The following is a 27,446-nucleotide window of genomic DNA, read 5'->3' as shown; positions in this document are numbered from 1 at the left end:
GTCCCATATTCGTCCTCCAATCTGCCTCTCCGCCAGGGTGTCCCTTTGCTTCTTTGGACGACTGCGGCTGCAGCCGAAAGAACGCAACTGTGGGCTTCCCGTCTCGGCCACCGACGCGCCGCGACAACGACGCGCTGCAACGGGAGATGCGATGCTGCAAACACTGCTCTAGAAACGACGCTGGAAACGCTGACGTCGCTTACTCCGGAGTACCTCTGACCTGATGACTGTGCCGCCCTCAGCCGCCAGCCGCCCGCCCCTCCAAACCACTCCGCCAAGTGCCTCACCACACGAGTGGCAGCACCTCAACACGCCCGCCATGATGCCGCCATATCAGAACCTCCTCCTCGGCCTCCCAAAACCGTTAGTCGCTAGCTCTCATCTCGCCATTTGCTGTTTCGGCTAGCACTCAACGGTGCTTGTGGCGCCAGGCGGCAGGCTACAGCTGCACCCTCCTGACGCATCCAACGGCCATGTTAGTGCCCTGCAACATCTCTCGCCCCATTGCCTTCACCGATGCGACATGGGCGACTCTCAATTACCGGACCGAATAGGAATCCTCCCGCGCGCGCTTTTCCAAACAAGTGCCTGTCTTGGTATCTCGACCCCCCTCTGATTGGCTCGTGACCCGCCCCTGCCTCCTCCCTGACCGATGACTACGCTCGAGGGACCTCGTCTACGAGAACGTCAAAACGCGGACATTTTCAACCAGACACTAAACGGTGTGCAAGAGCTGGAATAAAGTTAAGCTACTGTCCATCACCTTGTACGCCGAAATGACCTGATCAGTGATCAGACCTGCCTGTCGTCGTGACCTTCGGGTAGCTGCATGGCGATCCTACAGAGCTATCGGCCTGCCACGCCGCAAAGGAAGATCCTTCTGCTCCCAGTATCAAAATAACTCTTCATGTGGGGGGCGTATTCGCCCACTACTATACTATCGTGTCTGGGCGATTCAAACAACATGCGTCCCCAAACCTGCAAGCGATAATGCAAGTCTTTCACGGCTCTAGCCAGATTGACTGTGCAGCGCATTCGACAATGCGCACAGGAAGTCGCCGTCTGCTTCCCCGAGCATCGAGAGCCCTACGGGATGCCGCAAAATCACCAGCGGGCCGAGTTCCTGGCTCTGTTATCTTCCTGATCAGCTTTCCCGCAAGTTTCACGAGTGTTTCCTGTCGTGGTACAAGGTCATTATCCTGATTGTTACACCACAAGCCAAGGCACTCATCATCAGCCCAAGCTTAGGCCCGAGGCGATTACCTTGCCACTATCCGATTGCTCTATCTGCAGATCGATGAATCGATGCCTTCCTTGCATTCATCCTCTGCTTGCATAGCAGCACGTCTGTTCACGGTCAGATCCACCTGGCGGACTTAATCATCCGGCCTACCATGGTTATCACGGACGCCCGTATAGAACACGTATGTTGCTCGCATGGGCACGTCGTAGCTAGCGAGTCCATCAATGCGGTTGAGCCATGCGAGTGCTAAGCCCTAGGTTTACATTCGCACATCCCTGTCACCGGGAGTCGTTCCCCGCCTCGCCTGCATCACCAAAACGACGCTAATAATCTCTCAAAGACCGACCACGGACTTTGAAGAGACGTTGCGCCAATCAAGCTCAGACACCGCAGGGTGAATGTTTGGCTCACACCGGCAGTACAGACCCACCCTCTAGCAAACTTCCTCACGTCTGTGTGGCGACCTTGGCCGTCAATCATTCGCTTAGGCATGTATGCGTGCCTGCACGACATCGCAGCATCGAACCTTGAGATGCACGACGCCCCCGTCCAGGTTAGCTTAAGCAATCCGTGCGAGAGAAAGCTGGAAGCCCAGACCTTTTACTTGTAAGTGAGCGACAGTCTCTGCTGTGCAAACTCTTCTGGTGCGACTTGCTCACGCATCGCATGCTCAGCAATGTGATAAGGCTGAGATGGCGCAATCGTCAGCTTCGCAATCATGTTCAGATCACGCCTGTTCGTGCCTGGCGATGCCTCGCATGCGTTATCTGGCAGACAGAGCAGCTAACCTCGTTCTCACGACTATCCATACCTCATTTGCCAGTCAGCATATTTACAGTGGATTGCCAACGCGTGCATATACGCGAACAGCACCATGCTTGTCCACACGCAGTGTGATTGGCCTGTAGTACTTTCCAAATTCCAGCGTCCTGGGCCCCAGCCAAGTGACTGCCGACTAGTCGCTGCAGCCTTGGACCGCAAACAGCTGAAAGACTGTCACTCTATCCACCATCGGCCCTTCTTTTGGGGGACGCCCCTTTCGGGATTCCTTTTCAAATGATGACCCTTATGCCTCGGCTCGTTGCCGGGTGAGAAAGACGTTAGAGACATGATTACGCTGTGCCGCTTACGCGAGTATGCTGACCTCCAAGGATGATCCACGCCCTGCACCTCCCGCGCAAGAAAATCTCGACACTCACACCGATATCTCACAGAGTGCAACGCCATCAGAACAAACGCCTCGCCGCGAAGGCCTCGTCGACCCTTTCTCAACGGCGACTGCTTCACCTGAAGCATTGACCAAGCGTTTCATGGCAATTATCCTGAACTGTGGGGCACCATCCGGGCCGCATCCGTACCTTAAACCAACATCTAAACTTCATGCGAGAGGCAATGTTGCGCATCGTTCCTAGCACTGCGCAGGGCCGTGGCAAAGATGAAGGGGAGATGATTCGCGCCTGGGTGTGCTGACTCGAACTTTGCCGCAGGAAGCCGACGTTCCAGATGATGGATGCACACCCAGCAGCGTGGTAGTACGATCCACGAATTATTGTACGGACGATCGTACGGACGATAAGCGTCCAAATGAGGCAGTTGTCGTAAAAATGAACTCGCTCATGGAGACAACTAACACCGTTCAGTATATGGATTTTGCTTTTCCGCTGACTGGAGCCGGCGTGCACAGCCGCTCGTCCCGAAAGAGTCAAGGTACGGGTAGCTACAGTGCTTCTTCATGCACGACATTCTGATCGGTAGGAAGAAAAGCAAGCGCACCTTTGTGTGCAGCAGCCATCCGACAGCCTCTTCCTCAGCGAACAATGGCGCAATTGAACCCTTTTCTTTGAGAACCGAAGAGGCTGATAACGCGAGAGGATTCCAGAAGAAGCAATAAACTTTGTGTAGGCTATTGGCACTACAGCGCCAGAAGGCAAATCTAACCGACCCCTAGAGCGCGAATGCCGTATGTCGAGATGGGCCTGCGACTACCACACAATCGTTTCTCTCTATACTCGATACTGCGCAGGATGAGCGCTTACAGCCAGGTTTTGCCGGGAAGACCTTGTCTACACGACACACAATCTTACCCACCTGACCTCCCTTTGATGCGGCCACCTCATTCAAGGGAAAAACGGAATACCCTGGAGCCTACGTTGACGTTGGGTCACCTACTTTGCACATCTCCAATCTGATCCAGGCTGTAGCAAGCCCGTCCAGCATTCTTCTTGTATTCGGCAACGCGGCGCATCTCCTCTTCCAAGCACTGAATCCTTGCTCGCATCCAATCCATTTCGCCGTGATTCGCCTCGACCTCGTGCTCGTGCCGCCGTTTCAGAAATAGACAGTCTTGGTTTCGGCTCTCTGCAACCGACAGCAGATGGTGGAACTCTTGTTGCATGGCCCTAGTGTCGCATTTCATGGCGGCTGCCAGGAAGCGCCCGTGGATGGAGTCCTGTGACATGCTGGTGGCTGGTGCGGCGATGACGCTTGTGGACGAGGGCTGCGAGGGAGTGGGCTGTTGGGGCGGCGTGGTGGCGTGCCTGTGGAGAGCGACTTGGTAACTGCGCATCAGTGGGTCGTGAGGATCGTAGGAGGGGAAGTGATTGGCCATTTTGGGTTGTATTTGATAGGCGTTTCTCGGTTCTCGTTGGCTGGGGGGTAAGTTGTTGTTGTCGAGGCTGTGTGGTTTAGCAGCGATGTCGCGATGGGGGCTAGTAGGTGTGAGATTGGATGTAGGCTGGAGGGAGTGAAAAATCCACCATTAGATGCGCAGCGACTGCACTGTGTACTCTTGGCAATCACGATTCACTCGCTTTGCTCTTTGCAACTCATACCTTCATCAGTGATAGTTCGCCTGCTTTCACAGCTGCTGCCTTATCATCAATGTCAGCGATGATCCCTACATTTGCTATCTGAACTCGCGATCCCTATATGTGCTATCTGAACTCGCCACCACCATCGTTTCTATCCGGAATCCCTTTCTTTCAGGGTCTCCAGTGCCTCCCGAAGAGAGACGCAGCAAAGCTGATGTGCTGACCGCGAGTACAGTGGCGACTTTGTATCTTTGAGGGACCCCCGTCTACCATCACCCAAGCTCACTGCCACCAGCGCATTCACCACAGAGACAGGAATCGCAGTCTGGGCTTCTACAACCATCGCATTCATCCCTACCGTAACGCGATCCTTCGTTCCTACAGTCTGCTCCCCTTTCCTACGCATCGCGCACGAATATGGACACACAGCTTGTATCTCATACATCAACAAGTCTGTCGAGACTCGAGAGCATGTCAGTGACGACGACAATCTACCTAGCAGCGTGGAGAAACACAAAGAATAGCTGTAGGACATAAAGGTCATGATGAACAAGAGGTAAGAATTCAAGGTTAATTAGGAGAGACTACTCTAGGTATCTACAACAAAAGGTCTCTCACCACCATCTACACCACCTTACCACGTATACACACCTTTCAGCTCATCTTCGCAACGAGGCTCATGAAACCAAACTTATCAGCCTACGACGAAGCTTGCTGCCCCTCGGTCTCGTACTCGCGCGCATCCTGGAACAAGTCGATAATGCAGCTAGCACTCCAACTCTGCGTGGGGCACGAGTCGCCGCAGAAGGCGCCGTCCTTCTGGGTGAGCTCCGTGAGACCAGCCCACGGCGACTCTTGGATAGCCTTCATGCAGCCGGCGAGGCGGCGCGTGACTTGTTGGTAGCTCTCGACGCGTTCGTCGGGCGTCTTGCGGCGCTTGAGATCGAACTTGAGTAGAGCTCGCAGGAAGAAGCCTGTGGGCCAGAGCCACTCGGGTCCTTGGTGGTAGTTGCGGCCCTTGGATGTGGCGAAATCGGTCGAGTCTTCGCTATTGATGTAGTAGCCGCGGTAGTTGAGGTCAGAGGGGTCGAGTGTCTTCATGCCCTGGGGACCGAGCAATACCCTGTCCGCCATCTGGAGGGCATACAAGGCATGCTCAGGATCGCAGAGGTCCGGTGCAACCGTCATCATAATAGGGAAGTTTGGCCTCAGCTGGTAGTCCTCGTACTCCTTGCCTGAGCGGTACAAGTCCTTGTAGATACCACGACGGTTGACGATGCTCGAGTTAACGTCGTACTTGCTGTCTTCTTCTGCCGAACGAGGAACGTAGAAGCAGCGTTCGAAGTTGGCCTTGATCAGGTCGGCCCACTCCTTGTAGGTAACGGTCTTCTTGCCGTCGTCCAGGGTAACGCCCTCGTACTTGAACTGGCCTGCGTCGTACATGTCGGCGCACCAGCGTACTGTGCTGTACAACATGCCGATGATCTCAACTGGAGCACCGTCTCGTGGGGTACCGGGGACACCCTTGCTGCCGGCCTTTTCACTCTCACCCATCTTGTCCATCCATGTGCCGCAATTCGATTGGTTGCCACCGAAGATCATACCAGTCTCCCAGTCTGTCCAGATCTTGATGTTGAAGCCTTCGGACTTCATTTGGCTGTCAATGTTCGGGCCCGCGTCATACTCCCGGAACTCTATGCCGGAGGCGTGTCGCTGGAGAGCTTCCTGGATGACTTCCGCGATGGAGGAGGACTGGGAGTACGCTTTTTCGTCGGTGTGAGCGAACCAGGTGTCATCGTACGGCAAGAAGCGGCGCTTGACCTTCTCTTGAAGAAGCTCCATGCCATTGGGCACAATCTTGCAGTAATCTTGGCAGTTTTGGAGGAAGAACCAGACTGAGTCGCGGGAGTTGTAACGTGGGTTCTTGCCACCACCGAGGAGATTAGGGACCATGCCATGCTTCAAGACGCTGGCAAAGGCAAAGATATGCTCCTTAGCGTCGGCATATCTGCCAGTTCCCATGTAAAGACCACGGGCTGAGATGGTAATGTCACGTCCCCAGCATCGCGCCCAGTCGTAGGCAAAGTGAGGGAGACCAGCGGCCATGCTGGGTACGCTCTTCTCGGGCCACAACGAGGCGCTGTTCATGTAACCGGTCACTTGGCAGCTGACAAGAGCAAGACTCTTGAGGAACTGGTTACCCTCGCGGACGTTCTCGCCCATGAGCTCAATGGCTCGCTCGACTGCAGCGTTGTATGCAGTCTGGATGACGAGAGCAAAGTAGCGCGGAAGCATGTAGCTGGGGACCTTACGAATGGCATCGAACTTCGCTTCCAACCATTCGGCGGGGCCTTTAATGTTGACGTACTCCGGCTTCTTGGAGATATTTTGAAGACGACCAAGGCAGTAGTCGAGCGCCCATTGACCCTCACGCAGATGGTTGCAGAGTGGGTGGCCAAGGTTGTTCTCGTTCACAATGTCGCGTAGAACACTCCACCAGCCTTGCAGACCAGCGTAGACCAAGTTTCCATGGCCTGGGACGTTGTATGTTCCGTCTTTGTGGTCCGTAGCGTCCCTCTCTTCCTCTTCACATCTGTATAGGATGTAGTTGAGGTCGATGAGGTTCACACCACTGAAAGCCGAACGCGCTCCGCTAGTGACGAACTTGTCGAGGCCTTCAGCGTGCTCTGCGCTGGGTACCCAGGTCTCGAAGAGAGCGATACTGCCGGGTGGGAACTTGTCAGGGATACTAATCGTGGTATCATCGCCGGTAGCCTCGATGTTGACGCCTTGAAGTTCGTTTGTCTTGCTGGGCAAGCCGCGCAGTGTCGTCTCGTCACCGATGATACGTGCTCTTGTCTCGGGACTGTTGTCGACTTCGAGATTCCAGGCGCCGACGAGCTTTGCTTGAGTGCCTGGTAGCTTGGTCTTGCCGAAGCCTCCATTGCCGTTGCCGTAGCCAGGGAATGCGGTGTGGGCAATAAGGAAGTAACCTTTCCTGGTGTGAGGGTTGACCCGATGGACGGTAATGTATTCGTTGTCGTGGTGAATATAAGTCTCATTGTACTCCTCCTTGCCCATTTTGACGTGGATCTCGTTGATAATCTTGCGGATGCCACCAATACCACCTTCTCCAGCTTGTGCTTTGATTTCGCCTCCTGTGGAATTGGCAGAGGAATACAGTCTCTTCTCGTGCACCAACTCGATCAGTTCAGGGTAGCACTCGTCGTAACCGAAGACGCTACCAGTCGCGCAGTCGCACATGGCGACGAGCGCGGCACTGGGGAGCGTGTCGCGTGCGTCCCGCTTCTGAGCTGGCGTCTCGTTGTCGTGCGTGCAGTCCATGAACAAGGCGTGGACAGGACTGCGTTTGATCTTCTTGATGATAGGCTTTGTCTGGTCAGCTCCATCAGTCGCCTGCGCAGCATTGAGCACTTCGTCGGTCTCGAAGCTGCCGATAGGAACACCGCCGTGACGGTGAACAAGTCTGCTCAGCTCTTGAGTACTCCATGACTGCATAGCTTCTCGGATCAAGGCGCAGATTCCGAGTTTCATGCAAAACTTGTAATCCATCTCTTCAGACCCAGTGAAGAGCTCGGCGCAGACCATAACGTTTGAGTTGACGCTGCGTGCTTGGTCAAGCATGTATTCCGCGAGATGCAGAGGGGTGGAATGGCAGTTGTCGATGCGGAATCCTTGGAAATATTTGGCCATGAGGCGGGTGTACTTGGCCATGTGATCCCAAAGGAAAGGGTTGTCCTCTGGGCCATCTCCGTATCGGAGCTTGACACAGTCGCCCCAGACAATGACCTCTCTCCGCAGGTATGCTCTTGACTTGGGCCCAGCGTTGTCTCGCATCGCATCTGCAGCCCATACCCATCCGTTGTTCACCAGTGCAAGAGCTTCGGGGTTGTGCTTCTTCGTGGTCTCGTTGAGTGGTAGGCGCGTGAAGTAGGTCTCGATGAGGGGGTTCGCATCGTTGACTTCGCCAAGCTTGGGACCATGGGCATCCATTCGGACGTACTTGGTCCGGTTGAAGAGTTGCTCCATGATCTCTGCTTGGTCTTGGTCATACTCGCGGTAAAATGGAAGGTTGACCTCGTTGAGCATAGCCGTCATGGTGCCTTGAGCAGCCCGGTCGTCAGGAGTATTGCTAGTACGGGTGTCGTAGCGACCGAACAAGGCGCACAGTAGGCTAGCAGCGATGTTCGGGTCCATTGTCCGACGGTAGCGCTCGCCCATGCGGTCACCGCCGCGCAGAGCATGCTCGACCAACCAGTCTGCCTTCTGCTTCAGTGGCCAGTTCCTGACAGCATCGAGCCCGCGAAGACCAGCTTCACTAAAGCTGCCATCAACAAACTTGGCCTGGCCAGAGGTCCAAGCCTCCATGATGGCCTTGGTGTCTCTTTCGACGTCAATGACGTAGAATTGCCAGAGCTTGACCTTGCTAAGGACGTGGTCCTTGACACCTTGCATGACCTTGAGAAGGTCATCTTCACTGTTGAAGATGGTGGGTAGACCATGTTTGGAGAGGTCCTTGCTGAACTGCAACAACGCTGTATCGAGTTCGAGAGCAGGTCGCAGGTGTGGAGCGGTGTCGACGTTGTAGCCGGATTCTGGATGCTCTTCGAGCCATGGGCTGTTGTTGGCCGTGTGGTTCCAGACAACATCGGTCATGGCAAGCAGATTGAACTCGTTCTGCATTTTTCGGATCATGTTCGCAATGTCCTTCTCGCCCTCTTTGAAGATGGCCTTGTCGAACTCCAATTGATTGTAAATACTGTAGGGCGAGTTTGAAGATCCGCGCATCATCAAGGGTGTAAAGTGCACCATGTTGAAGCCACGCTGGCTCATACCCTGCAGGTGGTTGTCCCAGTCTGTCGGGTAGTTGCCCATGAATTTGGACAGGCAAGAGATGATGCAGACGGCCTCGACCGGCAAGTGCTCGCCCTGCAGCTTGAGATTTGGACATATGTCGATGTAGTAGGTGTCCGTCCGCGTGGGTTCAGGCGACGCAACGTCTGTGAAGGACCACTGCGGCAGCGGTGTGTAGGTCGTGTAGAAGGAAAAGGCATTGGCCTCGTGGACGGGGATCTCAATCTCACACATGCCAGTAAAGTTGGGCTGCAGTCTGCGGTGTGTGTCAGTGACATGTGACCAGGAAAGGCACGACGGGCTGCTTACTTGTACTCGCGGTACTGGCTGCGCTTGAACTTCTCGCCCTCAGCGGGGATGTTCACCCAGAGACTGCCCTCGCGACATATCGAGCTGGTACCCTGGATCTGAAAGCAAATCGAGTATGCTGGGTTGGTGGGGGGAGGCAGGTAGATGTAAGTGCCAGCGACGTCTGGGACGCCGTAGTCGGTCAATGGCAGCAGGTAGACGACCTTGCGGTCCGAAGACTTGGGGTGTGTTGGCAGCGCTACAGACATGATGGTGTCGAGAGACTGAAGGGTCGCGGAAGAGTTATGCGGTAGTAAACAATAATAGTAGGTGGATAGCGGTACTCTAGGATATCTATCTTTGACGTAGCAATGGCGGCGATGCAGTCAGAGAGAGTGGTAGTAATGCAGTGTAGGAGCAGCGCGGTCGACGGAGGTAATAAACAGGCCAAAAGCCGTTTGCGCAGTCGCTTCTGAGGGTCAATTGCCCTCTGTGTGGAGAGAAGGAAGCAGCGCCTGGAGACGTGTGAGATCGGCGGTGGGCGGTCGCGAAGCATACGAGCCGCAAGCGCAACCCGCGGGAAACGTCATTGCCCCAAGCTCCAACCCCAGCTGGCGCCCCAGGTGGCCCCGTCCTCGACAGGTTCTACTCCAATAGCGCGGGGGCTAGGCATGCGTCCCAACTCGATCCAGTTGGTACGAGGGAAATTGTTGAACACGTTGAAACTGCCATGGAAACGCTTTCTGCCATGCGACGATATCCACATATGATACAAATGAACCCGCTCAAAATGCTACTTCTTCCTGCCCCGCTCTCCCAACGCCCGTATGCAACATAATGCAGAATGCAGGGTTAAATAAGCAGCTAATCAATACGCGGCCAAAACTCCAGCGCTGGCTACTAAACAATTATCGGGCAATACTGCTGCCACGAGCTCAGAGTGGTCAAACGATGGGTATCGCGACCTCGTGGCAGCCCACACGGGACGAAGCGAACATGCGAAAACCAAGCAGTCAAATCCAACCTTCTTCTATCGTCACCTCATCCAGAGGCGCTCAACACATGGTCCGCTGTCTTCTCAGCTTCCGCGTCAAAATTTAATGTTGAAGGGGGAGCCCGGTGGATCGCGCAGGTCCAGTCGAAATTGCGTCGATTCAGACGGCCCGCGACTATGTTGTGCTTGAGTCGGCGTGGCATTCTCATCTAAATCGATCGAGGACGCTTCGGTGCTGACCGACGGGGGCGCACGCGGTGTGCTTCTCGCATGCTGAACCCCCTCTCGACTGTCTGAAGACGACGTGACTCGCTCAGGCGACGTCTCGCGCTCGCTATAGCCGCCGCCCCGCATACGTAAAACGGGGTTGCTTGAGGGTTCCGACAAGACCAGTGAAGGGTTCGGTGGTGTAGCGCGTCCATTCCTCTCAGATGAAAGCCCTCGTGAGGATGACTTGACATGGTCAGTAGACTGACTCCGCATCGTCGCCGGCTTCTTCGGAGGCGGCACCTGGGGCGAGTTCGTGCCTTTACTTCTCCCAGCGCTTTGAGGCGGGCCGTTTCTGGATGGAGTCTGTTGTTGTTGCTGTAGGTGGTGCTGTGCTTGTTGCTGTTGTTGCTGCTCTTGTTGTTGCTGTTGCTGGGACTCAACTTCTTGTACATGGTTCAGGAAGTTGATTTCGTCTGTCAAAAAGTCCTTCTCCGTCCAACAACCCTGCCAGCAGTTTCGCCAGTCCAGAATAAGAAATTGGAAGCAAAAGGCGTCGATCTTGATAGCTGGCTGGAAACAGATGCACAGGTTATTGTAGTTCATCTTGTTGAATTCGGAACATGAGTGCAACAGGCTGATGTGGCAGGTAATCGCGAACAATAGGTAGTAGTTGAATGGTGGGAGCTTCGAGAGCTCATCCTTAAGCATTTGCGGCGTGGTCTTGGCGCCCTGGCATTCTTGCTGGATTGCCGTCTGGACCGCTTTTGGAAAGATTTCATCTGGCAGCTGTCGGAGCCAATTCTTGAAGAGTGACCCGATGACGTTGGGGTCGTTCAGATTGGGATCGCTGATCAAATCGATGTCTCGGTCTGTAGCTTGGTGAGCAATTGTCGTGGAAATGAATGAGATGGTCCTACCTTCATCGAATTTGCGTTCGTAATATCGGACCTGCTGGGCTGACCCAGGAACGCGGTACAAGCCTTCTTCTTCACAGCCTCGCATGTTCAGATAGCTAAAGTGATTGTTAGCCTCACAAGTAGAGAACGAATCGAAGCATGACCTACTCTATGCACCGCCAAGGTAGAGCTGGCATCCAGAACTCAGTCTTGTCGCGTGACTGTTCCAGACGGGTCGATATCCGTGTCAGCCTCGTCTGTTCGATCAACGGCTTGTGGATGATTTTGCACACGTAAGGTTCATTCGATATCGGCGTCTGGCTCTCATGGTTGCTTGAGCTTCGTCCAAGTTTGCCGAATACGCCCTTGCGGGCAGAGTCCATCTTCTCCCCCATGTTGCGAGCTCCTGAACCGAGTTTCGAAATGAAGCCGTGTCCCTTGGTTTCGTTGTACGAACTCGAGGCTAGCGATATCTGCTCCGACTTGTCCCTTCGTGGCCCGTTGTCGACGTCCCGTGGTATCTGCTTGGAGCCGTCCTGACGATCTGCCGAGTGTGTTCGTGGCTTGCCTATGCCTCGCCATGATTGACCTTTGTCCATGGGTGCCGGCTTCAATGGCGGGCCATCACCATTCGTCGTCCACGAGCCCGCAATGTCCGGTGACAGTTGCCCTGGTGGGGCTTTGTTCAGTTTTGCACGGGTACCTGAGCTCTCGCCGTCTTTGATGGATTTCGACCTGTTCAGAATGCCCTTCTTCGGTTTGATAGTGTTGCGCTTTGAAGAGTCGGCGTGGGGATCGGAGGAGTCGTTGGAGTTGCCTGAGCCTGTTCGTAATACCTCGGAGCGGTTGTCTGTGGCAGTTAGCGACACGCTGTTTGTCTGGGCTACTGTAGCCATACCATCCGAGTTGGGGGTGCGCACGGGGCGGCCGAGGTCTGGTGTCGAAGCCCCGCTGCGCCCGTTGGAGTATAGACTGGGCGAGTGTTGTTGTTCAGGAAGCTGCCGTATCGAGTTCCCCTGGCTGTTAAGGCGTGACGACGATTTGTTGGCGCTAAAGTTGGAGAAGATGCTCTTGGAGTCCTTGCGAGGCTTCGGTGAGGCTGGTGACTGTGGCATGCTATGAAACGAGGCATTGGGAGCGGCATAGTCGAGGTCTTCAGGCATATCTGGCGACCTCGGACTTTTGGGACTCATAGGGCCGTTGGCGTCGTCCTTGTTCTTTGGCTTGCCCCGCATAGCCAGCGACAGTGTCGAGGACTTGGGCATCTTTCGTATTGTTTTCCGTGGAGGGTCGCAGGGCTACTGACTCCTTAGCACGGCTCCCTTAAAAAGCAATGGCTGCTGCCAAGCGTGCAGGTCGAGGGCCGCAATACCTCGATGGGTGTTGGTGGGACGAGGGCGCCGATGTGCAGGCAGTCGAGCGAGGGTGTGAATAGACGGTGCGGCGCGTGTAGAGAAGGGAGCGGTGGCAGGCTCAGTGGTTGCGGCACATGGGCGGTTGCGCGGTCAACAAGTCTGTATTTCATGACTGTCAGCAGCGGACTCATAGCTGGCGCAGAGGGGTGAAAGCCAGCGGCAGGTATTAGACGGCGCGCGGGGTGGTACGAACCGTGAGAGCCTGGTCGGCGCTGGCTGCGGGCGTGCCTCGAAGCGTCGGCAGCGGGTGTCGAGTCTATATCACCGCCGGCAGGACGTTGCTCCCATGCAGCAAGCCGGGAGGACAGGCGATGCCGAGCGCGTGCTACGGCAGTCTTTGGCGGGCACAGAGGTCGTCGAGTATGGCGGTCGCGGGCAGGTGAGGCGGTCATGCAACGTCTGGGATGTGGTCAGCAAGCGCTGCGGAACGTGAAAGGGGCCGGCGGCGCTATGGCGAGTGTTGACGGTGGTACAACATGGCGAGGGCACGAGTGGCAGCGGCGAGCGAGGTGTCGCAGCGCCGTGGTTGGGCATTACTCACCCACTTTCACACACAAGACTCGAGGGTCGAGGGGTCTACGGGGCGCCGCGACGAGGGAGAGGCGCTGGGGTGAAGGGAGCGAGTGGAGCGTGGAGCGCAGGCTGGGCGGCCGTTGCTTCGAGTGCGGTGAGCGGCGCCTTGGTCAGCAAAAGGACACAATTCACGTGTCTCTGTGGTGAGTGCGATGGAGGGGCCCAAGGCACAGACAGGCTCTGCTGCAATCAAGAGCAAAGGGCACCAAGGGCTGCGAGAGGATGGCGGCAACGACTTCAGCACCGTGCACGGCCCCAGGTACAGTACGAGGGCGCGACGCTGCCACCACCCCCCAATTCGGCCCACCAGCGCTATCGCAAACGGCTGTCCACGGCGGGCGTAGTGCCGTCTACCTAAGTAACATGCATGTGTGCTCACCGCCGGGCGACGGACTATCGACGGCAGACTATCGACGCTGCACAAGAGCACCCTCTGCATCGTCATTGTTGCGAGTGCGAGGCTGTCGCGGCTGCCAGACCGAAATGCTTCATGTGCCAAGTCTCGTTTCAGAAATTATGAGACCCTGTCGGCGCCATCCATGCTGCCTCGACTAGACCCTCCCGCGCCGCCAGCTCCCACCAACTCCTCCCACATCTGACACCCGTCTAACATATCTCTCGTTTCCGGGCCCGGGCGCGCTGCTGGGATGGCCAGCCTGCCCAGCGAGATGCACCTCTTCGTCGACAGGCACGTCGCCTACATCCAGAGCCTCGACACTGTGCGTAGCCCGTCCCCAGTCCCAGCGGCCGCGCAAGCTCCCGGCCATCCAATCCCGCGCTGACCCGCTGCAGCGCAAAGATGAGCTCGAGTACTGGCTCACCGAACATCTGCGCCTCAACGGCCTCTACTGGGGACTGACGGCCCTGCATCTCCTGGGCCGCCCAGACGCCCTTCCACGCGCTCCCATCCTCGACTTTGTCATCTCGTGTCTGCATGATAATGGCGGCCTCGGTGCTGCGCCGGGCCATGATGCCCATATGCTCTATACCGTTAGTGGCGTGCAGATACTCGCGACGCTTGACGCTTTCGGTGAGCTTGAAGAGCGCATCCCCGGCGCCCGCCTGAAAATTGCAAAATGTAAGTCATCTGCAGCTTCGCCGTGATAGTCTACTCATAAAGGTAGTCATCGCCGATTTGCAAGATCGTGAGACGGGCACCTTTGCAGGCGACGAGTGGGGCGAGCAGGATACCCGCTTTCTCTATGGCGCCCTAAATGCCCTGTCTCTCATGGGCCTGCTTGAACTCGTAGATGTCGACAAGGCCGCTCAATACGTCAACTCGTGCGCCAACTTTGACGGTGGATACGGTACCAGCCCTGGGGCCGAGTCGCACTCTGGTCAGGTGTTCACGTGTGTCGGCGCACTGACCATCGCGGGGAGACTCGACCTTGTCAACCAGGAAAAGTTGGGCGCCTGGCTAAGCGAACGACAGCTCAAGAACGGAGGCCTCAACGGCCGGCCAGAGAAGAAGGAAGACGTCTGCTACAGCTGGTGGGTCATGAGCAGCATGGCTATGCTAGACAAGTTGCACTGGATAGACGGTCAGAAATTGACGAGTTTCATTCTACAGTGCCAGGTGGGTAGTGTCTTCTCTTTAGCATCGTCGCCATCTGACCATGAACGATAGGATCCGGATCTGGGTGGTCTCGCAGACCGACCTGGCGACATGGTCGACGTCTTCCACACCCTCTTTGGAATTGCTGGTCTCAGTCTGCTCAAGTATCCCGGTCTGGAAGAGGTAGACCCCGTGTAGTATGTGACCACTGCTCTCGCATTTCAACGCGTATACTAACCAACGCGCAGCTGCATGCCTCGCTCAGTCACCCGTAGATGCTTGGGTAAGTAAGCGAGAATGCCAACAACAAATGCTAGTTGTGTCGCATCGTGCTTGTATATTTCATGACCATTCACTTGCATTCGTATCTGTGTATTATCCGTCTAAAGCCTATTCTCTCGCTATCTAATACCTCGCGTCTCTCCCATAGGCGTCGAGACACAAAGCGGGAGGAAAGTGAGGGTGGCTTCCTCTTTTGTCAGTGCCGAGCCCCCACGTGCTCTGCCTGCTAGAACACCACCAACAGACCTCTTCTTGCTGCAATTCCTCCACTGCGATACTGCACCTTCCTCTCTTCTCCTTACAAGTGCTGGCGCCTCTCCTGCTTTCCAATTATTCGCTCAGGAAATGGGCTAGGAGCTACCGCGGTGACCGGCAGCCATCTCTGTACTAGGTCTCTCATGAGCACCTCTCCCACCGTCACTTCGCCTTCTCCACCTTCAGTCCGCTCCTTTCGCAACGCTCTTTGCTTTCACTACTGCGCTGCTCTTGTGCTTGTTTCACTTACGCTCCTTACAAACACCGCATCCGCACTGCAGCTTTCACCTTGATATAGTGCAGCCTCGTCAGGCGTTCGGCATGGCCAACATTCCGCTTCACTGCAACATTTGCCCCAAGAAGCCAAACTTCAGCGATGTCTCGCATCTACTCACCCACATCGCCAGCAAAGGCCACTTATCCAACTACTACAAGGTCAAGGTCCGTTCCACCAACGAGGATGCGTCCCGCCGGCTCATTGAGACGTACGACCAGTGGTATGCCGAATGGGCTGTCGAAGAGCTCATGTCGGACCGGATGAATCAGAAGGACAAACGCCGTACCCGCGCGAGACCCGCTGGTACAGCTACCTCCTGCATCCGATTGTACTTGAGACTGATACTGACTACACCTGAAGCAGCCCGGCCGGCGCCTCCGCTCAAGATCGAGGCCCCCGCGCCACGTCCTGTACGTCGCGCCGCCGCAAGCGCTCTCCTCGATCCACGCCTGTCGGAGCAGCAGCACACGATGATCAAGCTAGAGCAGTCGCCTTCTCCGACGCCACAACCCCTCGGCCCGGTCCTCCGCAATCGCAATACCCTCGCACCTCATATGCAGTACTGGCCTACAGAGTCTCGCGCCAGCTCTCGCAGCTATACCAACCCAGACTATGATACTTCCAGTGAATACTCCGATCCGAACGAGCAGCGTCGGAGGTCATACCGGTACAACGCTGCGGCTTCGTGTGCCATTGAAGATGAACCTGCTGAGGTTGCAGATCCGATGGCTGTCAGCGAGTCGACCAAACTCAAAGGTGTCTACTGGCCTGGCATGGACATCTTCGACTCTGCTACCCCAGAGATGCGGCGCAAGAGGAACCAAAAGAAGGACAGCTCTGTCGTCGAACAGCTGGAGCTCAACTCCCAAGTAGTCGAAGCAACTGAGCTCATCTTCACACCGTTGGGATCTTTCAAACGCCAGCGCAGGATCTCGTGCTCGGAGTCCGACGAAGAGGATGAGGTCGAGATCAAGACTGAGAGCCCCCAGCCTGTACGTCGGCGACCTGCACTCGCCAGTCTTGATGCAAACACTACTCGCCGCTCTACTAGACAGTCCAAGCGGCCCGTATTTCCTGTCCTCAGCCGCAACCAATACGATGATGATCGCGGCCGTCCTGGCTACGACCATAGCCGCAACAACCGTGCTCCGAAGCGGAAGCAGTTTGACGTTTACCAAGACGAGGATGACGTTCCATTCTCGCAGCCCAATGGCATGAACTATCTTACATCTGGCTTCACTCACCAAGCATCTCCATCTCCTGCACCTGCATTCAACTCTTACAAACCCTTCAACGACCCGTTCCAGTATGATAACAAGGAGAACGTTCTACCTTCGTTCCATCAAACGGCTTATGGTAACTTTCATGGCCATCAGAACAACGCCTACCAGTATCCCACCTACTCCTACGGCATTGGGCCTGATCAACAGGCCTTCCAGTACACCAGTCATCTCTACAACACCGCAAGCGCCTACCAGCAACAGGACCAAGATGACGATGACCAACGTACCATCACAGCTCCACCTTCACCGTCTACAAGCTAAGCGCTTGGACATCGTGCTCTCATGCCGTTCCCAACGCGACACCTACGCTCGGCTTCACCGTGCTGTAGCAGATACCCGACTGTTCACGCTCGTTCCATCTACCGACTTATGCATGCGACTTACTTTCCCGCGTTTCTTTCTGGTCCATATCTTTTACACGGTGATATATGGTACACGCTGCAACGAGTAGCGACAAGCGACATGATTTAATACGATATCTTCAGAGAGGCGCGCTATGGGGATCGCTGGACAGATACTCAGGCATGTTCTTCTTATTTCTATGCCTCACCCTACTGTGCATTTTGCTCGCAAGCATGGGACTGCCGGTAAGAAGCTGGTGGGCATGTAAAGTATCACTGTTTTCTCTTTTACCTGTTTAATATAGAGAGTTTGTTGTCTTCTGATCACGTAGACTCATAACCTCTAGATCCGATCCATGACTTCCACCGCCGCTCTAATACCCACCTGCAATGTTCCTGTCTACACCACCCACCTCCATTTCACGCTTCCATAGCTTCCGCGTATCATAACATCATCTAGTCGTAAACCAATCTCCGTACCTTCCCCTTCTTACTCCCACTTCCCACTACCGCCCATGACCTTATTCCGTCGTACCTTCTCCAGATGCTCCACACTCTCATAACCATTAATCCTCGCATACAGCACCCTCAACAACCCACCTACCACCCACATAATCACGCCACTCACAACAAACAACCCGATTCGCTGATTCGTCGTGAGCATCGCAAAGATGGGATAAGGGTAGAAACCATTCTGCAAAAAGCATATTTCCTAGAAGACGGTGTATGTGGTTAGCCGAGTGTGTACTTGGAGCGTTTTGAGAATGGGATAATCTTACGATCCAAATCCAATACGTAAACGCAGTGATGGTGGAGAGAGCGAGTGTGATCATAGGCGCAGACTCATTCATCGGCGTGGTGGGCCATGGTGGAGAGAGCAGGATGTAATCAATGGCCAGGACTACAGCAGGGACGAGATGGAATCCTATATCGTAGATTGCGGGGGGTAGCGGGATATCCCTATCATTCTCCCGTTAGCAAACACGAACGTCACGGGAACAACATCAAGCCTCAAAGATAAAGAGTCAGAAAGAGACGACATACGGCTGCACCAAAAGCTTCCCATCAATAGCCTTTAACGTCCAGTACAGAATGCTGATGGTGGCTTCAATCGGCGCTGCTACGAGCGCGAGGTAGTTCTTTAGCCGGAACAGGTGGTCTGAGAGGGCGACGGCAGGCGGGTTTGAGGGGAGCGTGGAGGAGGCGGAGAGGGCGGTGGAGGTTAGGTCTGCGATGAGGCCGAAGAGGAAGGTTAGGGTTGAGAGGGAGAGGCCGATTATGGTTAGGAATTGGAGGTGCCAGCCGAAGGAGGAGTTCTGCGTGTGTTAGACTGACAGCGGCACGCATTGACAACATCTCCAAGGACGATATTGAATATGCAATGGATGTATACATACAAACACATTTGGGTTATCAATTAAGCTGGACTCGTGTTAGCTAGGTGCAAAGCTGGCGAGATGAAGACATACAACTTGAAGGAACTGTAGAAGCTGATCAGACCAGCAACCTGTAATACAAATATTCGTCAACATTTGGCTCTGCCTAACGCTTTCCAAGATTCTCTGTTACTTACGTGCAATGCACCCGAAAATCCCTTGGATGGAGAGTCAAATCGCTGAAGCGGATGCCGCCGGCTCGCCGTGGGCTCGACTTCCCCAGACTTTTTAGACGATGCAGCCATGTTGTGCGCCTCAAAAGCGGATAAATGTACAAAAATTTAACACCTGGAAATGCTGGAATATGTGGGAAATCGGAAGGTCCTCTCAGAAAGACGTTATGAGGCTGTAGAGAAATGCAATGCCATCAGAAACACAACATGACGTATAGTTTTCTCAAAAAGCTTCACCTGGCACCACAGCGGCGCCAGCCAAGCCAAACGTGGGTCCCCCTGCGACTGCCGTTTGAGCCTCGGAAGTTTGCCGCATCGAGATCTGACTCAGCAAGCAGCGCAACCAGCAACCAGCAACACCATCAGCAGTCTGCGATCGAACTTCCAGTGCGTTCACCGACCTCAGACGTTTACTCATCACTCGTACAACACAGACTCGTTCGTACTTAAACGACATCCCACGTATCATCTGACGTCTTGTGGATAAACTCCGAGCCTACCCTCGCGGCTAAACTTCGGCGAAAGCGCTGCCGACGGCTCGCCAACGGGAGAGTTACGAATCAGAGCACGATCAGGCCGTCCGCCATGGCAAAACCTCGGCACGCTTACGAGTGCCACTACGGTAGATCTCGAGACGCGCCAATGATGCGCGAATGTGTTCCCCCAATTCTCCACCCGAAAGCGTCTCGAGATGCACCGATGCGGTCGTCAATGGTGTGCTTTCCCGGAGAGACGGTCAGGATTCCCGTGTGGGATTGGAGGCGAGCGCGGGAGCGGCGTTGGGGGTACTTATATCGAGGGTCGTGCGCGGTGGAGGGGGTAGGTGTAGAGCGGTGATACCCTTTTTGTTGCAAGGTCCTTTTTGTTGAGTATATCTGTTACTACGGGCGAATAGACGGTAGCGCGTGGTTCGTTTAACACCTTTGTTGAGTTTTTCTGGGCAATTGCTCCTCTACGACATTGCTGAGAAGATGGGTTCAAAAGTTGAGACTGTCCTCCAGTCTCTGACGCTGGAAGAGAAGATATCGCTTCTTGCTGGAAAGGACTTTTGGGAAACCGTGCCTGTACCTGATAAGGGCGTTCCCGCTATCAAGGTAGGCATTCGCCCTGCAACTTTGGACTTACTTTACAGTGACTGACGCACAGTAGACTAGCGATGGACCGAACGGTGCTCGTGGCGAAGTATTCACAGGAGGAACGCGAGCTGCATGCTTCCCGGCTGCAGTATGTTCGGCCGCGACGTGGAATCCTGAAAATGCAAAGCATATAGGCCATGCGTTGGCTGAAGAAACTAAGACGAAGAGTGCGCGAGTGCTGTATGTTTGGTGATGTACGACGCGCATATTCACTGCTAACGAAACTTCAGTCTGGCGCCCACCATGTGCAACCATAGACATCCCCTCGGTGGCCGCAACTTTGAATCCTTCTCCGAAGACCCGTATCTTGCTGGCAAGATGGCTGCTAATGTCGTCAGCGGGCTGCAAGAGAAAGGTATCGCAGCGACCATCAAGCACTTTGTAGCCAACGAGCAGGAGACGGATCGCCTGAAGGTCAGCGAGATTGTGTCTGAGCGTGCACTGAGGGAAATCTACATGAAGCCCTTTGAGATCACCATCAAGGAAGCGAATCCCCTCGCTGTTATGACATCTTACAACAAGGTCAACGGAACACATGCAGATTCAAACGAGTTCCTCCTTAAGCAAGTCTTACGCGGTGAATGGGGGTGGGAAGGACTTGTCATGAGCGACTGGGGTGGTACCAATTCCACGGCCGACTCGCTGAACGCTGGATTGGACCTGGAGATGCCTGGTCCGACGAGGTGGCGCAGTACCGATGCTGTCCTTGAAGCTGTCAAGAAGGGCCAGGTCACCGAAGACACCATCACTGAGCGAGCGAGGAACGTTCTGAATCTTATCGAGAAGGTTGGCGCGTTCGAGAACCCGGAGATTCCGCCTGAGCAGTCTATCGTCGACCCTAAGCATAGCAAGCTCATTCGGGATGTTGCTGGGCAAGGCATTACTCTACTAAAGAATGACGGCGTTCTGCCGCTCAGGAAGGAAGAAGTCAAGGGCAAGAAGATCGGGCTGTTCGGTCTGGCTAAGGAGGCTCTTATTCACGGTGGCGGAAGTGCTTCGTTGAACGCTCACTACCGCATCACTCCGGAAGAAGGCCTCAAAGCTGCCTACGGAAACGACGTAGAATTCAAGTTCGCCAAGGGAGCCGCCACATATCGACTCATCCCACCCCTATCGACAGGCTGCAAAGATTTTGAGGGAAACGACGGTTGGAAAATGGAACTCTTCAACCAGGGCAACACCAATAAGCCCATCAAGACAAAGCATGGCTATAAAGAAGCCGCATTTTCTCCACTGCTCGAACAGAGTGCCAAGGACAGCGAAGTCAGGTTTACCACCGTCTTTACTCCCAGTGAATCTGGATCTCACTATCTCGGCTGCTCAGGCATCGGCCCTACAGTCGTCCACGTAAACGGCGAGCTAGTCTACGAGCAAAAGCACAATTCACCAGATGCCATGGGCTTCCTCTTCGGCGGCAACCCCGAGAAAGAGTTCCGTGTCCCATTCACCGTAGGCAAGCCCTGCGAAATCCAGGTCCACTCCAAGCCACCCGCCGGCGACTCAAAAGGAGACATCCTCGCCGGTCTCCCCGGATTCAGACTAGGCTTCATGTACGCCTCCGAGCACGATCTCGACATGGCGGCCGAAGCCAAAGCCCTCGCAGAAGAATGCGACATAGCCATCGTCTTCACAGGCCACACCCCCGTCTGGGAAACCGAAGGCCAAGACCAAGTCGGCTTCCACCTGCCCCGCGAAGGCTCCCAAGACAAGCTCGTCGAAACAGTCGCATCCGTGAACCCGCGGACCATCGTCGTAAACTCGACCGGTGTAGCCGTCGCCCTGCCCTGGCTCGACAACGTCTCCGCACTCATTCAAGCTTGGTTCCCGGGCCAAGAAGCCGGAAACGCCATTGCTGATATCATATCCGGTGCCGTGAACCCTTCTGGCCACTTACCTATTTCATGGCCTAAACGCATCGAATACGCGCCTGCGCATGGACATTTCCCTGGTACGCGCGACGAAACGGGGCAGCTTACTGTCAAGTATGAAGAAGGTGTTTTTGTGGGTTACAGACACTACGATCGTATCGCTGCGGATAAGATTCATTTCCCCTTTGGTTTCGGATTGTCGTACACGACGTTCTCTTTTGCTGAGGCGAGCGTTGAGCAGTCGTCGCCTGGACACTTTTCTACGAGCGTTGTGGTCAAGAACACGGGAAGTGTTGCTGGGGCTACGGTGGTGCAGTTGTATGTGGGTAGGAAGGAGATGGCCGCAGAGCATCCGGTGAAGACTCTTGTGGCTTTCCAGAAGGTGGCTCTTGATGCTGGTGCGCAGGAGACTGTGCGGTTAGATGTCAAGAATAAGGACTTTGCTTACTTTGATGAGGGAAGGGGGAAGTGGGCGGTGGATCGGGGGCAGTATGAGTTTTTGTTTGGACACAGCGCGGGGGAGATTGGGGGCGTTGTGACGGTGGATGTTGAGGGCGTGAGGGAGTTGAAGTTATAGAAAGGCTTTGATTCGTTTTTGTTGCTCTGCCGTTTCGAGGAATGCGAGTATATCGACCAGGCCGATGCCATGAAGCCTGTAATTTGGGCATGTGATGTACCTAACATGTTCAACGCATCAATACATATTCAGCTGGCAACTGATGTAACCGTCTTCTTCCTGCGATCACATGCCAGTGTTTCCCATGATCTGAGTACTTGTATGCATACGACTCTTTCCTTGTACCTGTCTCTTAGATACTCTTGACCCTCCACAGGCCGTCGCGGCTCTGTGTCTTTGGCGGCGAACAGCTTGCCTTCATGTCTCAAGTGAGGACAACGCTACTTGGCGCATCCCCTCTGATCTTGCAGTCCAGTCGTTCGACCGCATATAGACTGTCGGAACCTTAATAAAATGTCTTCTCTACCTAAAGGCGCACTCTGATCTTTCTTCTCTACCTAGGTACTGCGCAAACCGACTGAAGTCACGTGATGGTAATCATAGCATGGGTCCGGCCTGATAAGTGGAAAAGATAATTACAAGCGCTCCTACTAGGTAACGCGTTGAATACTAGACAGAATAGAAGCTATTTCAAGATGGAAAAGGCCATACCACCATAAAGACTACCCATAGAGCGGGGAATACCGTGAGCGATTCGTGCACATCGGGTACATCAACCGCGAGCGAGAACAAACCGGGAATCGAGAAAAGCTGAGTGTCGAAAACCGATGACAAGGCTCTTCACGATTTAGCCAAGACACAGTTTTAATGAAGCCTCAAAGGAAGAAGACGTACACGTGCGTCCCACTAAAACGCACGCTCGGTACAAACAGACCGAGAAAGCAAGTAACTCCAGCAAAAGAAGCAACATCACGAACCCCCTGTTCCCCCTTTCTTCTTTCCCACCTCCCTCTTCAGGTCTATGTAGCCATCACCACTACCACCTAGGTACCAAAAACTACAAAACATTACACATCCTACACACCGCCGAAAGCGGAGCGACCGAAGAAAAAAAGAAGCAACCCACCAAAACGCCGGAGGGTATCAACATTTGAAATCCCACCCCAACAGCACACCAAAGGCAATCGCGATCCAGCATAACAGCCATTACTCATCAGCCTGGCACCACGGGTACTAGCGCGAGGCCCGAGCTCGCTCTTCCGCGGACCCTCTTCCAAGGTTCTCTCCCTCTTTCCTCCCCACTTAAAAAGTCGAAAGAGACTGGAAACGTGAGATGTGAGAGGGAACCGGCACACCGGCGTTTTGGTGGCAGCGATAAAGTAACGCACAGACGCTCATGGGCAAAAGTGTGAAATGGCATGCCAGCGGATAACGCGGCATCGAGGATGCGCTGATCTAGATTCGCGATGCTTGCTGTGTAACTTTGAGGCTTGTGTGTGTGGTGTGCGAAACAGGCTGGGTTCTAGAATTGCGCGATGGGGGCATGGGTTGTGGGGTTTTTTTTTGGCTTGGATTGGTTATAGTTAAGGGTATGCATATGTGGCTATTGGGGGTGGTGGGAAAGTTTGTGTGCCTTTTCGCACTGTCCTTCTGAATTCTGCATTCTGCGTTTCCGCTTGTTTAGCTGTGTGTTGCTCTCGGGTATAACGGCGTTTTGCTAGCATTGGGTCCACGTGAGTGTGTGTGGGTGTGTGGAAAGCGTTGGGGCTACTATGGCAAGCTCGGAAGCGATGGATGGGGATGAGGCTTTTCAGAGTTTCGTCCGGAGATGCGCGGGTTGCTGGGCTTGGCTTGGAGTGCGATCCTTGTTCTACGTACCTGGGTGCAGTGCGAAACCTGAGGGGACCACTGAGGGAGCGCGTGTTGCTGCTCACTTGAGCATGTGCAAGGACACGTGGAGGTAGCGTAAAGTTTACGTTGCATCATGACGATGCTGGGAGACATGTTGCAGATGTCTAGCGTCGGTCGTTTTGTACGGACATTGAACCTTGTAGTCTTGATGGCGACTTTCCTACCTGAGCATTCATTGTGGCCAGGGTGCTTTTGCCGACAGACCAGTGGGCTGATCATGATGCTCCTCCAAGGTGTGTCTGCCCAGGAGCCTTTTCATAGGTCGCGGCCAGGTAACCCGCGAGTGTGGGTATCCCTACCCGGAGGCACTAGACGCAAGTAAGGGCCAGAACAACAACGAAGAGGTCGAGAACCTCCCTGCGACCCTGCCAGCCCTGAAAGGGCCGATCAAGATAAAGTCAAGTTTTGCATGTACGAAATATCGACAAATTGAAAAGACCATGAGCAGGGGCGGCGGTTGAAGTGCAACCGGGGTTTGCGCGCAAAACACAGGACAAGTCCGAGCGGGATAATGCAGGAGAGTATGTTACATTAACGAATGAGAGTAATAAGAATACAGAAATGGATAACTCCAATGAAACTACGGTGACAAGAGAACGATGTGGGAAGGAGAGCATACTCAATTACCCACACGAATCCAAGCACTAGCTTCGTTTCATACGTGTCTCTTGATCTCATCTTGCCTATTAGAAGATCATGTCATCGTCAAGTTTTCGTTCCTTGGTGATAAAGATGGCAGAAGCGAATGAATGCAGAAGAGCTCAGTCTAGCGCCCACTGCCCGGCAGTGGAGGGCCGACCAACTCCTTCCAATTGTAACAAAGAGGCGCATCGTTACGTCCCAAGCTCCAAGTCGTTCTAACCGAGTTCAACGGTAAACAAGCGTCTGGTACATCAAGTGCAATGGAACGAGGCCAATTGAGGCCTGACAAATGCCTAGAATGTTCGCATCTGGGGCATCATGCCGGTGGCTACACCGGGCGGCATTACCGGTGCACCGGCAGCCGACGGGCCCATTCGATGGAACATCTGGACCAGGCGCTCTCCAACACTGGGTTCGAGTTCTGTGCCATCTCTCGCAATCTTGACTTCGCGATTCGCATTCCATGGGTTGCGGAGGCCACGGGTGCGGTAAAATGGTAGGCGGTTCGTCGAGACCCACTCGATCTTGAAAGGCTTGCCCCAGCTCTGCGGAACGGCTGAGGTGTCGGCTTCAATTTGTTGCGGCGCATCGTCTCTCTCAGTCTTGTCGTCATTGTTCTGTGCTTCTTCTTCGCCGTCTGTTTCGGGTAGCTCTGCCTCCCAGAAGATTGTGCCGCGCGCAGAGTCGTCAATGATCCTTCCTCGCGGCGCCCATTCCGTTGCTGGAGTAGCGATCGCCTTTGGCACGTCCGTCGCGTCTACGATAGCTTCGGGCTTGGGTGCCGAGCCTATGGTGGGAGACCCATCTTCAAGAATTTGTGACGCCATGCGTGCGTAGCCGAAGTACTCGCCCGACTTGTTCGCGGAGAAGATGAGGTAGACATTTTCAGCAGACTAGATTCTATCAGTCAACGGTCTTGAATGTGGAGAGTGTTGTGCGCTCACCTGGAAAGCCTTGTTCAGGACATCTTCGTTATGAGACTGTGTGGCCCAAATACCGTTGCGTACACTGAGCTCTAGGTCTTGTAGCGTGAGGCTTTTCACGATAAAGTATTTTGTGGCAGTGTCCACAGATGATTTAAGATCTTCAACACTTTTGTGCGATGGCGAGTCAACTGCGTCTTCGGTGGGAGCATCGGTGACATTGTCTGGTGTCGGAGTCGTTGCTCGAGAAGCATTCTTCTGCTGGCCTATCATGGCCGAAGGCGCCGTGGGTACACCTGATGCCGGAGCAGAGCTGCGTCGAAGGCGGCAGACTAAACGTACGCCGCTGAAGCGTGAGTCGTGGAACCTGTGCATCGCGGCTGTGCAAGATGCTTCTGTGCGGTAGTTGACGAACGCACAGTTGCTCTTGGAAATCAAGAACAGACTTTCAATGTCCTTGGTAGCATCGCGGGAGAAGTGATCCTTCAGGGCGACTATCGTAGTCCCAGGTGGGAGGTTACCAACCCAAAGTGCGTGCCCAGATTGTTTGGGTTTGCGAGGCGGTCCACGAGGTATGGAGCTCACTGGCCCAGGGCGAGGCATGCCTGGAAAGTCATCAGTAGCTGTGTGCACCATTTCGCGATGTCAGACCTGCGCAATGGCAGGTCGCGGACTTTGCTTACCGGAAGACTGCGCAAACTGTACGCCGTATGGAGACATGATTGAGCTTGAGTCGCCCATGTAGTTTCCAGTGGCCATTCGAACACCAGGAAAGCCACCATCACCATGCGGAAAATCCGCAACGTGGCCTTGCATACCCGTGTTCGTCGAGCCGGCTTTCCTTTCGTACATTTGGCCCTGAGCACCGAACCCAGGATTGAATTGCCCCTGTTGTCCGTATGGTGCCGGATAATACATGTACTGCGAAGCCTGCTGATAGTTCTGGTAGGGCGATTGCATCGGCGCCACGCCTGCTAGACGAGGCTGGTTTGTCGGGTAAGAAGGATAGGCGTTGTACTGTGAACCTTGTTGAGACATAAAGTGTTGTTGGGGGAGACCTGTAGCGAATCCAGGTCCATAGGAAGCATGAGCGGACATGTTACCGGGCATTTGCAGGTTCTGCCCAAGCTGGTATGCCACAGCTGAGGTGGATGCGCCCGACAAGGAGCGTGGTACTTGCGGGTTCATCGGAGTATTGTCGTTTGCGCCGTAGTTGGGCAATGCACCTGTCATTGAGCCCATATTAAGTGGTGAAGTGCCGTGTTCTTGGGACTGATAGATTCCGTTCGCGTGCGTTGATGAGCGATGGTCGGGTCGCAATTGACCTTGGGGTAGACTGCTAAGTTGAGAGTAGAACGGGTCGTTGCTGTCGGGAGATTTGAGAGACGTGGGAAACGAATTCGAATTGTTTCCGTCACGCGCGAGACTGGCTGTGGTGTTGTCCATGGTATGAGACCGTGGACCGGGAGGTAGGTCGCCCATGTGTGGCTCGTAAACGACAGGAAGTGGCACCCACTGTTGGACCCAAACGAAAGACATGTTAGTCCATGTTACAACTAATACAACGAGTGCTAGAAAAACGAATGTGTAAAGGCCCGACTCA

The 27,446-nt window shown here is 54.5% G+C and overlaps 8 protein-coding genes across 8 annotated transcripts; 3 read left to right on the top strand and 5 right to left on the bottom strand.

Moving 5' to 3' along the window:
* Window positions 1–3,404: 3,404 nt before the first annotated feature.
* Window positions 3,405–3,851, bottom strand: J4E83_010168 (uncharacterized protein; the record flags this gene model as incomplete). Its single annotated transcript, XM_049337050.1, has 1 exon — window positions 3,405–3,851. The coding sequence occupies one exon, from the start codon at window positions 3,849–3,851 to the stop codon at window positions 3,405–3,407; it is 447 nt and encodes a 148-aa protein (XP_049183894.1).
* A 901-nt stretch (window positions 3,852–4,752) lies between these two features.
* Window positions 4,753–9,485, bottom strand: J4E83_010167 (uncharacterized protein; the record flags this gene model as incomplete). Its single annotated transcript, XM_049337049.1, has 2 exons — window positions 4,753–9,184; window positions 9,238–9,485. The coding sequence occupies 2 exons, from the start codon at window positions 9,483–9,485 to the stop codon at window positions 4,753–4,755; spliced, it is 4,680 nt and encodes a 1,559-aa protein (XP_049183893.1).
* A 1,152-nt stretch (window positions 9,486–10,637) lies between these two features.
* Window positions 10,638–12,581, bottom strand: J4E83_010166 (uncharacterized protein; the record flags this gene model as incomplete). Its single annotated transcript, XM_049337048.1, has 3 exons — window positions 10,638–10,663; window positions 10,687–11,432; window positions 11,485–12,581. 3 exons carry the CDS (start codon window positions 12,579–12,581, stop codon window positions 10,638–10,640), a joined length of 1,869 nt encoding a protein of 622 aa, XP_049183892.1.
* Window positions 12,582–13,972: 1,391 nt separating this feature from the next.
* J4E83_010165 (uncharacterized protein) lies at window positions 13,973–15,057 on the top strand (the record flags this gene model as incomplete). Its single annotated transcript, XM_049337047.1, has 4 exons — window positions 13,973–14,023; window positions 14,097–14,382; window positions 14,429–14,880; window positions 14,932–15,057. 4 exons carry the CDS (start codon window positions 13,973–13,975, stop codon window positions 15,055–15,057), a joined length of 915 nt encoding a protein of 304 aa, XP_049183891.1.
* A 77-nt stretch (window positions 15,058–15,134) lies between these two features.
* J4E83_010164 (uncharacterized protein) lies at window positions 15,135–17,217 on the top strand (the record flags this gene model as incomplete). Its single annotated transcript, XM_049337046.1, has 2 exons — window positions 15,135–15,142; window positions 15,678–17,217. 2 exons carry the CDS (start codon window positions 15,135–15,137, stop codon window positions 17,215–17,217), a joined length of 1,548 nt encoding a protein of 515 aa, XP_049183890.1.
* Window positions 17,218–17,787: 570 nt separating this feature from the next.
* J4E83_010163 (uncharacterized protein) lies at window positions 17,788–18,978 on the bottom strand (the record flags this gene model as incomplete). The annotated part of the gene is made up of 6 exons (XM_049337045.1): window positions 17,788–18,009; window positions 18,077–18,257; window positions 18,342–18,613; window positions 18,695–18,719; window positions 18,767–18,804; window positions 18,871–18,978. 6 exons carry the CDS (start codon window positions 18,976–18,978, stop codon window positions 17,788–17,790), a joined length of 846 nt encoding a protein of 281 aa, XP_049183889.1.
* Window positions 18,979–19,877: 899 nt separating this feature from the next.
* J4E83_010162 (uncharacterized protein) lies at window positions 19,878–22,487 on the top strand (the record flags this gene model as incomplete). Its single annotated transcript, XM_049337044.1, has 3 exons — window positions 19,878–20,000; window positions 20,056–20,222; window positions 20,273–22,487. The coding sequence occupies 3 exons, from the start codon at window positions 19,878–19,880 to the stop codon at window positions 22,485–22,487; spliced, it is 2,505 nt and encodes an 834-aa protein (XP_049183888.1).
* A 2,726-nt stretch (window positions 22,488–25,213) lies between these two features.
* J4E83_010161 (uncharacterized protein) lies at window positions 25,214–27,085 on the bottom strand (the record flags this gene model as incomplete). The annotated part of the gene is made up of 3 exons (XM_049337043.1): window positions 25,214–25,813; window positions 25,865–26,448; window positions 26,527–27,085. The coding sequence occupies 3 exons, from the start codon at window positions 27,083–27,085 to the stop codon at window positions 25,214–25,216; spliced, it is 1,743 nt and encodes a 580-aa protein (XP_049183887.1).
* Between the last annotated feature and the right edge of the window lie 361 nt (window positions 27,086–27,446).

Source organism: Alternaria metachromatica, assembly GCF_023757995.1.
Source record: "Alternaria metachromatica strain BMP 0045 chromosome Unknown scaffold_41, whole genome shotgun sequence".
Lineage (NCBI taxonomy): Eukaryota > Fungi > Ascomycota > Dothideomycetes > Pleosporales > Pleosporaceae > Alternaria > Alternaria metachromatica.
Note: the sequence above shows the minus strand (reverse complement) of the source record. Positions and strands in the feature narration are given on the sequence as shown.